The 15,034-nt window shown below is 49.4% G+C and overlaps 1 protein-coding gene across 2 annotated transcripts in view; it reads left to right on the top strand.

Moving 5' to 3' along the window:
- Window positions 1-15,034, top strand: part of ubxn11 (UBX domain protein 11) — a 175,293-nt gene that overhangs the window by 92,270 nt on the left and 67,989 nt on the right. For both annotated transcript variants that reach the window (XM_072501011.1, XM_072501012.1), the window contains one exon: window positions 9,334-9,411. In XM_072501011.1, coding sequence (XP_072357112.1) covers window positions 9,334-9,411 — 78 coding nt within the window. The remainder of the gene's footprint in view (window positions 1-9,333; window positions 9,412-15,034) is intronic.

Genomic DNA, 15,034 nt, shown 5'->3' with positions numbered 1-15,034 from the left:
AGCATGGATAGAGGATTGGTTAATGAATAGAAAGCAAAAAGTGGGGATTAATGGGTGTTTCTCTGGTTGGCAATCAGTAGCTAGTGGTGTCCCTCAGGGATCAGTGTTGGGCCCACAATTGTTCACAATTTACATAGATGATTTGGAGTTGGGGACCAAGGGCAATGTCCAAGTTTGCAGACGACACTAAGATGAGTGGTAAAGCAAAATGTGCAGAGGATATACTGGAAGTCTGCAGAGGGATTTGGATAGGCTAAGTGAATGGGCTAGGGTCTGGCAGATGGAATACAATGTTGACAAATGTGAGGTTATCCATTTTGGTAGGAATAACAGCAAAAGGGATTATTATTTTTCATAGAATTCATAGCATTTACAGTGCAGAAGGAGGCCATTCGGCCCATCGCGTCTGCACCGGCTCTTGGAAAGAGCACCCTACCCAAGGTCAACACCGCCACCCTATCCCCATAACCCAGTAACCCCACCCAACACTAAGGGCAATTTTGGACACTAAGGGCAATTTATCATGGCCAATCCACCTAACCTGCACATCTTTGGACTGTGGGAGGAAACCGGAGCACCCGGAGGAAACCCACGCACACACGGGGAGGATGTGCAGACTCCGCACAGACAGTGACCCAAGCCGGAATCGAACCTGGGACCCTGGAGCTGTGAAGCAATTGTGCTATCCACAAGGCTACCGTGCTGCCCCGCAGCACGTCTCTGTGCTGCCCCGTCTCTGCACAGCAGCATGTTTTAATATTTTATCATTTATTTAAATGATAAAATATTAAAACATGCTGCTGTGCAGAGAGACCTGGGTGTGCTAGTGCATGAGTCGCAAAAAGTTGGTTTACAGGTGCAACAGGTGATTAAGAAGGCGAATGGAATTTTGTCCTTCATTGCTAGAGGGCTAGAGTTAAGACTAGGGAGGTTATGCTGCAATTGTATAGGGTGTTAGTGAGGCCTCACCTAGAGTATTGTGTTCAGTTTTGGTCTCCTTACTTGAGAAAGGACGTACAAAGAACAAAGAAATGTACAGCGCAGGAACAGGCCCTTCGGCCCTCCAAGCCCGTGCCGACCATGCTGCCCGACTAAACTACAATCTTCTACACTTCCTGGGTCCGTATCCCTCTATTCCCATCCTATTCATGTATTTGTCAAGATGCCCCTTAAATGTCACTATCGTCCCTGCTTCCACCACCTCCTCCGGTGGCGAGTTCCAGGCACCCACTACCCTCTGTGTAAAAAACTTGCCTCGTACATCTACTCTAAACCTTGCCCCTCTCACCTTAAACCTATGCCCCCTAGTAATTGACCCCTGTACCCCGGGGAAAAGCCTCTGACTATCCACTCTGTCTATGCCCCTCATAATTTTGTAGACCTCTATCAGGTCGCCCCTCAACCTCCTTCGTTCCAGTGAGAACAAACCGAGTTTATTCAACCGCTCCTCATAGCTAATGCCCTCCATACCAGGCAACGTTCCGGTAAATCTCTTCTGCACCCTCGCTAAAGCCTCCACATCCTTCTGGTAGTGTGGCAACCAGAATTGAACACTATACTCCAAGTGTGGCCTAACTAAGGTTCTATACAGCTGCAACATGACTTGCCAATTCTTATACTCAATGCCCCGGCCAATGAAGGCAAGCATGCCGTATGCCTTCTTGACTACCTTCTTCACCTGTGTTGCCCCTTTCAGTGACCTGTGGACCTGTACTCCTAGATCTCTTTGACTTTCAATACTCTTGAGGGTTCTACCATTCACTGTATATTCCCTACCTGCATTAGACCTTCCAAAATGCATTACCTCACATTTGTCCGGATTAAACTCCATCTGCCATCTCTCCGCCCAAGTCTCCAAACAATCTAAATCCTGCTGTATCCTCTGACAGTCCTCATCGCTATCTGCAATTCCACCAACCTTTGTGTCGTCTGCAAACTTACTAATCAGACCAGTTACATTTCCCTCCAAATCATTTATATATACTACAAACAGCAAAGGTCCCAGCACTGATCCCTGTGGAACACCACTGGTCACAGCCCTCCAATTAGAAAAGCATCCTTCCATTGCTACTCTCTGCCTTCTATGACCTAGCCAGTTCCGTATCCACCTTGCCAGCTCACCCCTGATCCCGTGTGACTTCACCTTTTTACTAGTCTACCATGAGGGACCTTGTCAAAGGCCTTACTGAAGTCCATATAGACAACATCCACTGCCCTACCTGCATCAATCACCTTTGTGACCTCCTCAAAAAACTCTATCAAGTTAGTGAGACACGACCTCCCCTTCACAAAACCATGCTGCCTCTCACTAATACTGGCACGTATTAGTGAGAGGCACGTACTGGCACTGGAGGGTTTGCAGAGGAAATTCGCTAGGTTAATCCCAGAGCTGAAGGGGTTGGATTACGAGGAGACGTTAAGTAGACTGGGACTGTACTCGTTGGAATTTAGAAGGATAGGGGGGGATCTTATAGAAACATATAAAATTATGAAGGAAATAGATAGGATAGATGCGGGCAGGTTGTTTCCACTGGTGGGTGAAAGCCTCAAAATAAGGGGAAGTAGATTTAGGACTGAGTTTAGGAGGAACTTCTTCACCCAAAGGGTTGTGAATCTATGGAATTCCTTGCCCAGTGAAGCAGTAGAGGCTCCTTCATTAAATGTTTTCAAGATAAAGATAGATAGTTTTTTTGAAGAATAAAGGGATTAAGGGTTATGGTGTTCGGGCCGGAAAGTGGAGCTGAGTCCACAAAAGATCAGCCATGATCTCATTGACTGGTGGAGCTGGCTCGAGGGGCCAGATGGCCTACTCCTGCTCCTAGTTCTTATGTTCTTATGTACATGGCTAGCTTGGAGAAACAGGGGTTGCTCTCCTTAGTGAAGAGGTGGGTAAGAAGAACTCCACCCCCCCCCCCCCCCCCCCCCCACCTTTTAGCTTGAACTTCACTTCAGCTTGAACTTCACCGTCTCCAGGGTCAGAAACTCCAGCAGATTCCCCCACCACAAAGAACAGAGAACAATACAGCACAGGAAGAGGACCTTCGGCCCTCTAAGCCTGTACCAGTCATGATACTACCCTTGGCCAAAACACTCACCACTTCCTCGTGCCGAATCCCTCTATACTCATCCTATCCATGTATTTGTCGAGGTGCCTTTTGACCGCCATTAATGTATCTGCTTCCACAACCTCCCCTGGCAACGGGTTCCAGGCACTCACCACCCTCTGTGTAAAACAACCTGCCTCGCACGTCTCCTCTAAACTTTGCCCCACAGACCTGAAACCTATGCCCCCTAGTGACTGACCCCGCTACCCTGGGAAAGAGTGCCTGCCCATCCACTCTATCCATGCCTCTCATAATCGTGTAGACCTCTATCAAGTCGTCCCTCAACCTCCATTGTTCTAATAAAAACAGACCGAGTCTATTCAGCCTCTTCGCATAGCTAACACTCTCCAGGCCAGGCAACATCCTGGTAAACCTCCTCTGAACCCTCTCCAAAGCCTCCACATCCTTCTGGTAGTGTGGCAGACGGAATTGTGCGCAATGTTCCAAGTGCGGCCTTACCAAGTTTCTTTTTAAAAAAATTTAAAATTTTAAACAAATTTGTAACATTTCCAGAGAAATCACAGGGCCTATGCAAAGGGCCTTAATATAGTGAAAACAAACAGTGGGAAAGGATAAACATGTTAACAAAACATTTCCCCTATCAACTCTGTTTGCCATGCCCCATGTGTTCAACTAAACTAACGTGGCTCTAACCGTCCCCTCCCTCGGGTGCTGCTGCTATCGGTTTCCTGCGCTGCTCCCTGAGAGTCCGCAGCGACTCTCTCCCTCAGGGGATCCCTCGACAACCCCCCCCCCTTGCCCCTTAAGTCTCCTCTGCTCCCCTTCCCGTCTGCCCCCCCCCCCCCCCCCACTTGATGCAATCTCCCACAAACACCCCACACAATGCGCCCTCCAGCCCCCGCTCCCTGTCCCGGCTGAAAACAATCTTGGATAGAACATTACAGTACAGGATAATTTAACAAACGGTCCGCCACACAAAAGCTCTGGGAGCCCAGAGTCCCTTAGTTCAAGTCCAGCTTCTTCTTTCAAGAAAATAAAAATCACTCCTAATCAGAGCAAGTTAGGTTAACAGACCGCCGCCACTGTACAGCTCTGAAAAAACGAAGTGCCCGTTAGTTCAAGTCCAGCTTATTTTCTTTGATAAAAGTCCAAACCTGCTCCGGTGTCTCAAAATAATAGTGGAGTTCCTCAAATGTAACTCACAGCTTCGCAGGACACAGCATTCCAAATCTCACCTCCTTTTTGAAGAGGGCTGCCTTTACCTTGATGAATCCTGCACGCCTCTTGGCCAGCTCCGATCCCAAGTCCTGGTAAATGTGCACCTCGCAATTCTCCCATCTGCTGCTCCTCTCCGCCTTGGCCCATCGCAGCACACATTCCCTGTCAGCAAGCCGGTGAAAGTGAACCACCAAGGCCCTCGGTCGGTCGCCCATCCTGGGCTTCCTTGCGGGGGCTCTATGCGCCCCATCCAACTCCAGGGGTCAGGGGAAGGCCTCCGGCCCCATCAGCGCCTCGAGCATACCTTTCACGTATGCACCCACATCCGACCCCACGCAGCCCTCGGGGAGGCCAATGATCCTCAAATTCTGCCTCCTGGCTCTGTTCCCCAGCTCTTCAAGCTGCTCCTGCATCCTCCTCTGGCGGGCGTTCAGCTCTTCCACCTCGTGCTCCAGCTCCGCCACCATGTACGCCTGGCTGGAGAGCTTCACCTCGACCTCCCTGAGCGCCTTCTCCTGGACCGCCTGCGCCTCGACCATTCGGTCCATTACCGCCCTCATCAGGTCCAACGTGCCCCTCTTCAATTCGGCGAAGCAGTTCTTAAAAAACTCCATCTGCTGCTTCCTTGGCCAGTGAGCCTCCGCTCCCTGGTCCCTGCCGTCCACCGTGTTTCGCCGCCCGGCCTGGGGTCCCCACTGCTCCCGCTTCGAGCCCAGCCGCTCCACTCGACCACTTCTGGTCCAGCTGCTCATACCCCGGGGGGAGAAGCCTCTTTCCTATCGTCTCCTCAACCTTCCAGGTCGCAGGTCCCGCAAAAGTCCATTTAACAGGTCCGTTTGCCCATCGAGGGCAGGAGCGATCCGACCTGCGACCTGCTTCCTCGAGGGCGCCACCGGAAGACCTTACCAAGTTTCTATACAACTGCAGCATGACTTGCCAATTTTTATACTCAATACCCCATCTAATGAAGACAAGAATTCCATGTTTTATTGACTACCTTGACAACTTGTGTTGCCACTTTCAAAGATCTGTGGACATGTACGCCCAGATCTCGCTGACTTTCTATATTCCTAAATGTTCTGCCATTTACTGTATATTTCTCCTCTATGTTAGACCTACCAAAATGCATTACCTCACATTTGTCCAGATTAAACTCCATTTGCCATTTCTCTGCCCAAGTCTCCAACCTATCTATGTCCTGATGTATACTCTGACAATCCTCAACACTATCTCCCACTCCACCAACCTCGGTGTCATCCACAAACTTACTAATCAGGGCAGCGACATTTTCCTTCAAATCGTTTATGTACACTACAAACAACAGAGGCCCCAGCACAGATCCCTGTGGAACACCACTAGTCACAACCTTCCATTCAGAAAAACACCCTTCTACTGCTACCCTTTGCCCTCTGCGACCGAGCCAGTTCTGTATCCATCTTGCCACCTCACCTCTGATACCGTGTGATTTCACCTTTTATGCCAGTCTGCCATGAGGCACCTAGTCAAAGGCTTTACTGAAGTCCATGTAAACAACATCCACCGCCCTCCCGTCATCAATCATCTTTGTCACCTCCTCAAAAAACTCGATCAAATTAGGAAAGCACGTCCTACCCTTCACAAAACTATGTTGTCTATCGACTGTCCCCATTGTCCCCACCCTTCTAGACTGTACAAAAGCCTCCTTTTTATTTTTGACAAGGTTCACAATATCCCTCATTATCCAAGACTCCCTAAACTTCCCATACTTTTCCTTCGTTCTCTCAGGAACTTGACTTTCCTGAATCCTAATGAACTGTCGCTTGAAAGACTCCCACATGTCTGAGGCACAGGGTGGAGATTCCGACCTCCACCCCAACAAGATCCGCCTATGAGCGATCAGTGAGGCGAAGGCTAAGGCATCTGCCCCGCACCTGCCTGCAGCTCGGGCCGGTCCGAATATGGCTTCTAGGGGACCGGGCTCCACTTTCACATGCAAGACACCTGGGATTGTACTGAACACCATTCTCCAAAACCTTCCCAGCTACGGGAAGGCCCAAAACATATGAACATGGTTCGCGGGGCCCCTCCCACGTCGCTCAGAGACATCCTTCACCCCCTCGAACAGTCGGCTCATCCTTGATTTTGTGAGGTGTGCTCTGTAAATGACCTTCAGCTGTATCAGCCCCAACCTCGCACATGAAGTCGAGGCATTCACCCTCCACAGAACCTCACACCATCGCCCCTCTTCCAGAACCCCCCCCCCCCACAGTTCTTCCACCTACTTCACCGTAATCCCCACCATGGACCCCTATCCTTCTCCAGGATCCTCCCGTAGATCGCTGAAATGACCCCCCCTCTCCACCTCTCCTGCTGACAGCACTGCCTCCAGCATAGAGGAGGCCGGCGCCATCGATAAAGTCGGGAAGGCCTTCCTTGCAAAGTCCCGCACCTGCATGTACTTAAATCCTTCCCCCTGCGCCAACCCATACTTCTCTCCCAGCTCCTCTAAGCTGGTGAATCGCCCCCCGCCCCCCCCAATGAACAAATCCTTCATTTCCGTAATCTCCTTCTTGTCCATTTCCGAAACCTCGAATACATTCGCCCCAGCTCAAACCCATGATTCCCACCTGATTGACATCCCCCCTGACGGTCCCCAGCTTAAACGGCCTCTAAATCTTCAATGTGGCCACCCACACCCGATTCACCGAGTACTTTGCGGCGCCGTTGCCAGCGCCCGCAACCCTGATCCTCTACAAGAACCTGCCTCCATCCTTTACCCATAGAGCCACCCCCCCACTCATTGCTCCAGCCCCACACTTTCTCCACCCCCCCCCCCAAAATGAATGAGGAGATCAACTTGTCCACCACCTGAAGAAGGATTTGTGTAAAAAGACCGGCAGACATTGAAACAAAAACAGGAATCGCGGCAAAACATTAATTTTAACTGCCTGCACCCGGCCTGCCAGCAACAGAGGGGATTGTCCCACCTCTCCCATCCTTCACCCTCCCCACCAAGCTAGTGAAATTAAACTTCAGAAGCCCTGCCCAATCTCAGGCCACCTGCAACCCCAAATACCTAAAGTGGGTTGCTGCCAAGCGGAATGGCACCTGCTCCCCCCCCCCCCCCCCCCCTCCTCGCTCCCACTCCCAGCGTGGAGACCATAAAATACTCGCTCGTTCAGATTATACCACAAGAACATCCCTAATCTCTGCGGCAGCTCCATTATACTCCCCACCAATGTGCTAAGTTCTGAAATATACATCAGCAAATCCATTGGCGTATAGGGACACACTATGCTCCAAATTCCCTCACTATCTCCTTGCACAACTCCGAGTTCCTTAGCGCAATGGCCAAGGGTTCTATAGCCAATTCAAACAATAGGCGGAACATAGGACATCCCTGTCTCATGCCCCGGTGCAGTGCGAAATACCCTAAATTCATGCTGTTAGTGTACACTCTTGCCATTGGCTCCTTATAGCAGCCGCACCCACGCCACAAACTTTGGACCAATTCCAAATCTCTCCAGTATCGGCATAAATAACCCCACTCTACCCAATCAAACTTCTTCCCTGCGTCCAGTGCCATCACCACCTCCGTCTCCCTTCCCTCCGCCAAAGAAGGGACCACATTCAGCAACCTCCTCATGTTCAAGAAGAGCCTTCCCTTCACAAGCCCCATCTGGTCCTCCCCAATCACCTTCAGGAGACACCCTTCCAACTTTGACGTCAACACCTTTGCCAATATCTTGGCGTCTACAATCAGCAGAGAAATGGGCCTGTACTCCACAGGTTCCTTGTCCTTCTTTAGTAGCAATGAGATGGAAGCCTGCTCCATTGTTTGCAGCAAGTCACTCCTACCTATCGCATCCACAACATTCCCACCATCACTGGCGCTAGCTTGACCTTAGATTTCTTATTTGTAAGGCATGTGTTTTTGAGAGTGGGGTTTGGAAACAATTATGTGAAAGACTACTGTAGTCCTGTGAGACCATTTAAAAAAAATATAAATTTAGAGTATCCAATTATTTTTTTCCGATTTAAGGGGCAATTTGGTGGGGGTGAGACACACGCAGACACAGGGAGAATGTGCAAACTCCACACGGACAGTGACCCGGAGCCGTGATTAAACCCGAGTCCTCGGCGGCGTGAGGCAGTAATTCTAACTATTACACCACCGTGTTGCCCCCTGTGAGACCAGTTGATTCACAGTGTAAGAATCATCTGGGGGCTTTGAGGAGAAATCCACAAATGCTCAATTGTGTGCCACATGCCACTGCTTTCAGAGTTGAGTGTTGTCTGACAGCCTATTGGGTTACAGGGGTGGTGTATTTACTGAGAACAATATAGCATAAGATACATTGTAAAACATGTATTATCCTTGAAATCTGTGTACATTTGTGAACCTAAGGGGGAAGTGAAGTAGTGTATTATCAACATTTTCATATTTAATAAATATTTTTTCTTGTTAAAAGCTAACTGGCAGTCGTGTGATCCTGTACCTCCACGTTTTCTATAAAAATAAAGAGTAACGGTCTTTTGAGCCAGGGTTCCATCCAGTAGTAACACCAACTGGGATCATAACACTTGTCTGCTGCGTTTCCTACATAACAACAGTCATAAGACTTCAAAAATACTTAATTGCTTATAAAGTCCTGAGGTCATGAAAGGTTTAAAAAAAAATCATACCCAGCCAACTATGATAACCTGGAATGCATCTGAAAGAGTAGTGGAAGCAGTTTCAATAGTAACTTTCAAAAGGGAATTGGATAATAACTTGAAAAGTTAATTAGCTGGGCCTATGAGGGAGGTGTGTGGTATGAGACTAATTGATTGGCACTTTCACAGTGCCAGCAGATGTACAATGGGTTGGCTGGCCTTTTTCTATGCTGTATCATTTCATACAAAATATTATTATCGATTATTAATGCAGGAACATTAACAATTATGTTGATTGCTGCTCTGACTGAGGGTGTCACCCAGTTTTACATTAGACATTATTACTGGTCCCAACTCACAATAATGACTGAACACAAATGTTTTCTCTATTATTTTCATCATCGTTTGATCTTAGCACTGTCTGCAAGATATCATGGATGGATATTTCCCTTCAGAGCTGCAGCACAAGTACCCAGCAGGAGTTCCAATTAAGGTAAATGACTGAATAACAGTATTTGTAGTGGAAAACACATCTGTACTTAATTGAATAGCATCAAGAGCAAAACATCCTGTAGATTAAATTAACTCCTTTAACAGGAGCTACAGGATTGTCAAATTGTGAATTTGGAATTTGCATTTATATAGTGCCTTTCACTGCTCCAGGGTGTCCTAAAGTGTTCTCCAGCCAATGAGATACTTTTTAAGTGTGGTCACTGTTGTAATGGAGAGATGGTGATAGCCAATTTTTGCCCAGCAAGGCATCACAAACAACAATGAGATTAATGACTAGAAAATCTATTTCCTGACTAATGGTCAGGATACCCAGGGGAGCTCTTTCCTTGCTTCCGAATAGTAACCATAGATGTCCACTAACTCGTCGGAAAGACAGACAACAGATTACGCAGCATTTCTTCAATATTTCTTCTGCAATGGGATATCAACCTGGAATTTATGCTCAAGTCGCTGAGATGGGGCTCAAACCCACAACATCTGACTCAGAAGCGTGAGTGCTACACACTAAACTACGTCTAATACCCAATTAGAAGTGGCTAATTTGGATTACATACCAGTGTTTTGGTGGAGCGATTGAAGGGAGGTGGTGCGCGTGTGAAAAGATGGATAGAATTGGTTATCCTCTTTGTGTGGAAAATGAGAGTAGACTCTACAGGGTCAAGTTGGCATCAAGGTGAGGTTGCTGGCATTGGAATATTAAGATTCAGACAACTGGATACAGTGAGGGTGAGGCACGATCAATTGAACAAGGACTAGAGTTGGATACAACTGAGGCTTTATTGCTCTAAGATGTGTGGCCTCCCACAGCAGCTGGCGAAATGGCTGCTGAATGGAGGACATGCATATTTATACTCTGCCTACTGGGCGGAGCCAGCAGGCAGGGACTACTGGCAAACCTGTAGTACAGGTCCTACCTTACATCACCTAATACAGGTGCAACAGTGCTTTACCACATTCACCCCCTGTTAAAATTGAGTCCGGCGAAAGTGGTGGAGAACTATATACAGCAATGAATCTATATTTACAGTATTTGAGCAGAAAAAAAATGTCTTTTGAAGTCCGGCGGACCAGTTAGAGGTTTAACCGGTCCGGTGCCTTGATGTTCCGCTGGGAGCGACGTAGTGGTGGCGGCGATGTCGATGCTGGCCCGATGTTCGGTGACTCTGGGAGCGTCCCAAAACCCTCTCCCCCCCTTGGGCGTGGGCAGGGGAAGGACGGATGGTCCTGGTGGGGTTAATGCTGGGAGCGCCGGGGAAGGGAGGGCGGCGCCGGGCCAGAGAGGTGTGTGTGTGTGGAACCTGCTGGTGTCAGGTCCCTGAGGGAGACAGTATCCTGGCGGCCATCGGGGTATGCCACGTAGGCATACTGGGGGTTTACATGGAGCAATTGCACCCTCTCCACCAACGGGTCCGCCTTGTGGAGTTGAACGTGCCTACGGAGCAGGACTGCTCCTGGAGCTGCGAGCCAAATCGGGAACGACACCCCAGATGTGGACTTCCTGGGGAAGGCAAAACGCGTTCATGGGGTGTGTGGTTAGTGGCGGAGCACAATAGTGACTGAATGGAGTGGAGTGCATCAGGGAGGACCTCCTGCCAGCGAGAAGCTGGGAGGTTCTTGGACCGTAGGGCCAGTTGGACGGCCCTCCATACCGTCCTGTTCTCGCTCTCTATCTGCCCGTTTCCCCCAGGGGTTATAGCTGGTTGTCCTACTGGAGGCGATACCCCTGCTGAGCAGGAACTGACGCAGCTCATCGCTCATGAATGAGGATCCCCTGTCACTGTGGATGTAGGATGTAGGCGGGGAAACCGAACAGAGTGAAGGTAGTGTTTAGGGCTTTGATGACGGTGGCAGACGTCATATCAGGACATGGGATGGCGAAGGGAAATATGGAGTACTCATCGACCACATTGAGAACATAAGTGTTTCGGTCGGTGAATGGGAGGGGGCCTTTGAAATCCACGCTGAGGCGTTCAAAGGGGCAGGAGGCCTTCACCAGGCGCGCATGGTCCGGCCGGTAGAAGTGCGGTTTGCACTCCACACAGACCTGGCAGTCCCTGGTGATTATCCGTACTTCCTCGACGGAGTAGGGCAGATTGCGAGCCTTGACAAAATGGTACAACCGTGGTACAAATGGACTCCCTGGTGACAAAGGCTGTCGTGCAGGGCCCGGAGTCAGTCTACTTGTGCGCTGGCACATGTACCTCGGGATAGGGCATCTGGGGGCTCGTTGAGTTTGCCGGTGCGATACAAAATCTCGTAATTATAGGTGGAGAGCTCGATCCTCCACCTCAAGATTTTATCGTTTTTGATCTTGCCCCGCTGTGTGTTATTAAACATGAAGGTTACTGACCGTTGGTCAGTGAGGAGGGTGAATCTCCTGCCGGCCAGATAATGCCTCCAATGCCGCACAGCCTCAACAATTGTTGGGCCTCTTTTTCAACGGATGAGTGCCGAATTTCTGAGGCATGAAGTGTACGGGAGAAGAATGCCACGGGTCTGCCTGCCTGATTGAGGGTGGCGGCTAGGGCGACGTCCGATGCATCGCTCTCTACTTGGAAGGGGACGGACTCATCCACCGCGCGCATCGCGGCTTTGGCGATATCCGCCTTGATGCAGCTGAAGGCCTGGCGGGCTGAGGCACAATAGTGGCGACTGTGCGGGCCGGGCACGCTGCGGCGAAGTGTCCCTTTTTGCCCAAGCCTTTCAAAGGGCCGCATAGGCCGGGCAGCGTTGGCGAGGGTGTTTCTGCTGGCCGCAGAAGTAACATCGGGGACCCCCGGGGTGTGCCGGCTGGCATGTGGCGCAGGCATACTGGCTGGGTAAGGCCCCCGCTGGGGCAGCCGTCTGTGGGGTCCACGATGCATAGGAGGGGTGGGCCGCATGGCTGGGAGGGTAGGCCTGACTGTTGCGCGAGGCGACCGTCATAGAGAGCGCTAGCTTCTTTGTCTCATCTAGATCGAGTGTGGCCCCTTCTAACAGTCTTTGGCGTACGAGGTCCGACCCAATTCCCGTCACGAACGCGTCCCGCATAAGGAGGTTCGAATGTTCAGTGGCCATAACGGCCTGACAGTCACAGTCCCGAACGAGTGGGATTAGGGCCTCCAGAAGTCTTCTATGGACTCATCAGGGAGTTGAGAGCGAGTGGTGAGTACGTGCCTGGCGAAGAGCGTGTTCGTTTTCTGTGTGTAGTTTTCTTTGAGAAGCTCCATGGCGTCGGCGTAGTTTGGGGCGTCCTGGATCAGCGGAAACACGTTGGAGCTCAACCTTGAGTACAGGATCTGTATCTTCTGAGCCTGCGGAACAGGGGTAGTCGCTGAGTTGATATACGCCTCGAAGCAAGCTAGCCAGTGATTTAAGTCCTTTTTGGCGTCGCTTGATTGTGGATCCAGCTGCAGGCGATCTGGTTTGATACGGAGGTCCATCTTTTAGAAAATCTTAGAGCAATAAATTGAGGCAAGATCAATTGAACAAAGACTAGAGTTGGATACAACTGAGGCTTTATTGCTCTAAGATGTGTGGCCTCCCACAGCAGCTGGCAAAATGGCTGACACGCATATTTATACTCCGCCTACTGGGCGGAGCCAGCAGGCAGGTCCTACCTTACATCACCGAATATAGGTGCAACAGTGGTTTACCACAGAGGTTGGCAGTGGAAGGATGCGTTTCTGAATGGAGGGCTGTGACTAGTGGTGTTCCTCAGGGATCAGTGCTGGGACCTTTGCTGTTTGTACTATATATATAAATGATTTGGAGGAAAATGTAACTGGTTTGATTTGTAAGTTTGCGGATGGCACAAAGGTTGGTGGAATTGCAGATCATGATGAGGACTGTCAGAGGATACAGCAGGCTGTTGATCGGTTAGAGACTTGGGCGGAGAGATGACAGATGGAGCTTAATCTGGACAAATGTGAGGTAATGCATTTGGAAGGTCTATTACAGATGGGAAATATACAGTAAATGGCAGAAGCCTAAAGAGTATTGATAGGCAGAGGGATCTAAGTGTACAGGTACACAGGTCACTGAAAGGGGCAACACGGATGGAGAAGGTAGTCAAGAAGGCATACGGCATGCTTGACTTCATTTGCCGGGGCATTGAGTTAAAAAATTGGCAAGTCATGTTGTAGCTTTAAAGAACCTTAGTTAGGGCTCACTTGGAATATAGTGTTCAATTCTGGTCGCCACACTACCAGAAGGGTGTGGAGGCTTTGGAGAGGGTACAGAAAAGATTCACCAGGATGTTGCCTGATATGAAGGGCATTAGCTATGAGGAGCGGTTGAATAAACTTGGTATGTTCTCACTGGAACGACGGAGGTTGAGGGGCGACCTGATAGAAATTTACAAGATTATGAGGGGCATGGACAGAGTGGATAGTCAGAAGCTTTTTCCCAGGGTGGAAAAGTCAATCACTAGGGGGCAGAGGTTAAGGTGCGAGGGGCAAGGTTTAAAGGAGATGTATGAGGCACGTTGTTTTACACAGAGGGTGGTGGGAGCCTGAAACTCGCTGCCGGGGGAGGTAATGGAAGCAGATACGATAGTGACTTTTAAGGGGTGTCTTGGCAATACATGAATAGGGTGGGAGAGAGGGTTATGGTTCCTGGAAGGGTAGGGGTTTTAGTTCAGACGGGCAGCATGGTCAGTGCAGGCTTAGAGGGCGAAGGGCCTGTTCCTGTGCTGTACCTTTCTTTGTTCTCTAAAGAAGACTTGATAATGTTACGTAAGCTATTGGTCCTGATTTATTACTGGGAGCTAAAGGGGTGGATATGACACCGAAAACTGGGAATGTTTGTACTCCACTCCAAATAGAGTATAAGAGGCGCGTTTAGCACACTAGGCTAAATCACTGACTTTGAAAGCAGACCAAGGCAGGCCAGCAGCACGGTTCAATTCCTGCACCAGCCTCCCCGAACAGACGCTGGAATGTGGCAACTAGGGGCTTTTCACAGTAACTTCATTTGAAGCCTTCTTGTGACAATAAGCGATTTTCATTTCATTTCATTTTCAAATGACCCTGCACCAATGATTAAATGGGCTGCACAGTAGCACAATGGTTAGCACCGTGTCTTCACAGCTCCAGGGTCCCAGGTTCGATTCTCGGCTTGGGTTACTGTCTGTGCAGAGTCTGCACTTTCTCCCCATGTCTGCGTAGGTTTCCTCTGGGTGCTCCAGTTTCCTCCCACAGTCCAAAGATGTGCAGATTAGGTAGATCGGACATGCTAAATTTTAGCGTCCAAAAAAGGTTAGGAGGGGTTACGGGGATAGGGTGGAATTGTGGGCTTAAGTTGGATGGTGCAAGGGTCGGTGCAGACTCGATGAGCTAAATGGCCTCCTCCTGCACTGTAAATCCTATGTTCTAAATGGATGTCCCTACCCACAGAAAGCTCATCAATTCTCTGAACTTGGATAAGTGGGGTTAGCACACTGAAACAGATAGGGAATTTACTTAGATGTTTTGGAAATTTGTAGACTCCAACCCAGGGTGGGGTTTCATGCAGGTCATATAAATAAATGATTGTAATGTTAGAATGGTAGCATGGGGGTTTCAATGAATTATTTTCAGGAACTTGGAGAAACTTTTCAAAGACTTTTCTCTTTGGTAGTTTCG

The sequence above is a fragment of the Scyliorhinus torazame genome, chromosome 1, assembly GCF_047496885.1.
Source record: "Scyliorhinus torazame isolate Kashiwa2021f chromosome 1, sScyTor2.1, whole genome shotgun sequence".
Taxonomy (NCBI): Eukaryota; Metazoa; Chordata; class Chondrichthyes; order Carcharhiniformes; family Scyliorhinidae; genus Scyliorhinus; species Scyliorhinus torazame.
This window is presented reverse-complemented; position numbering and strand designations above follow the sequence as displayed.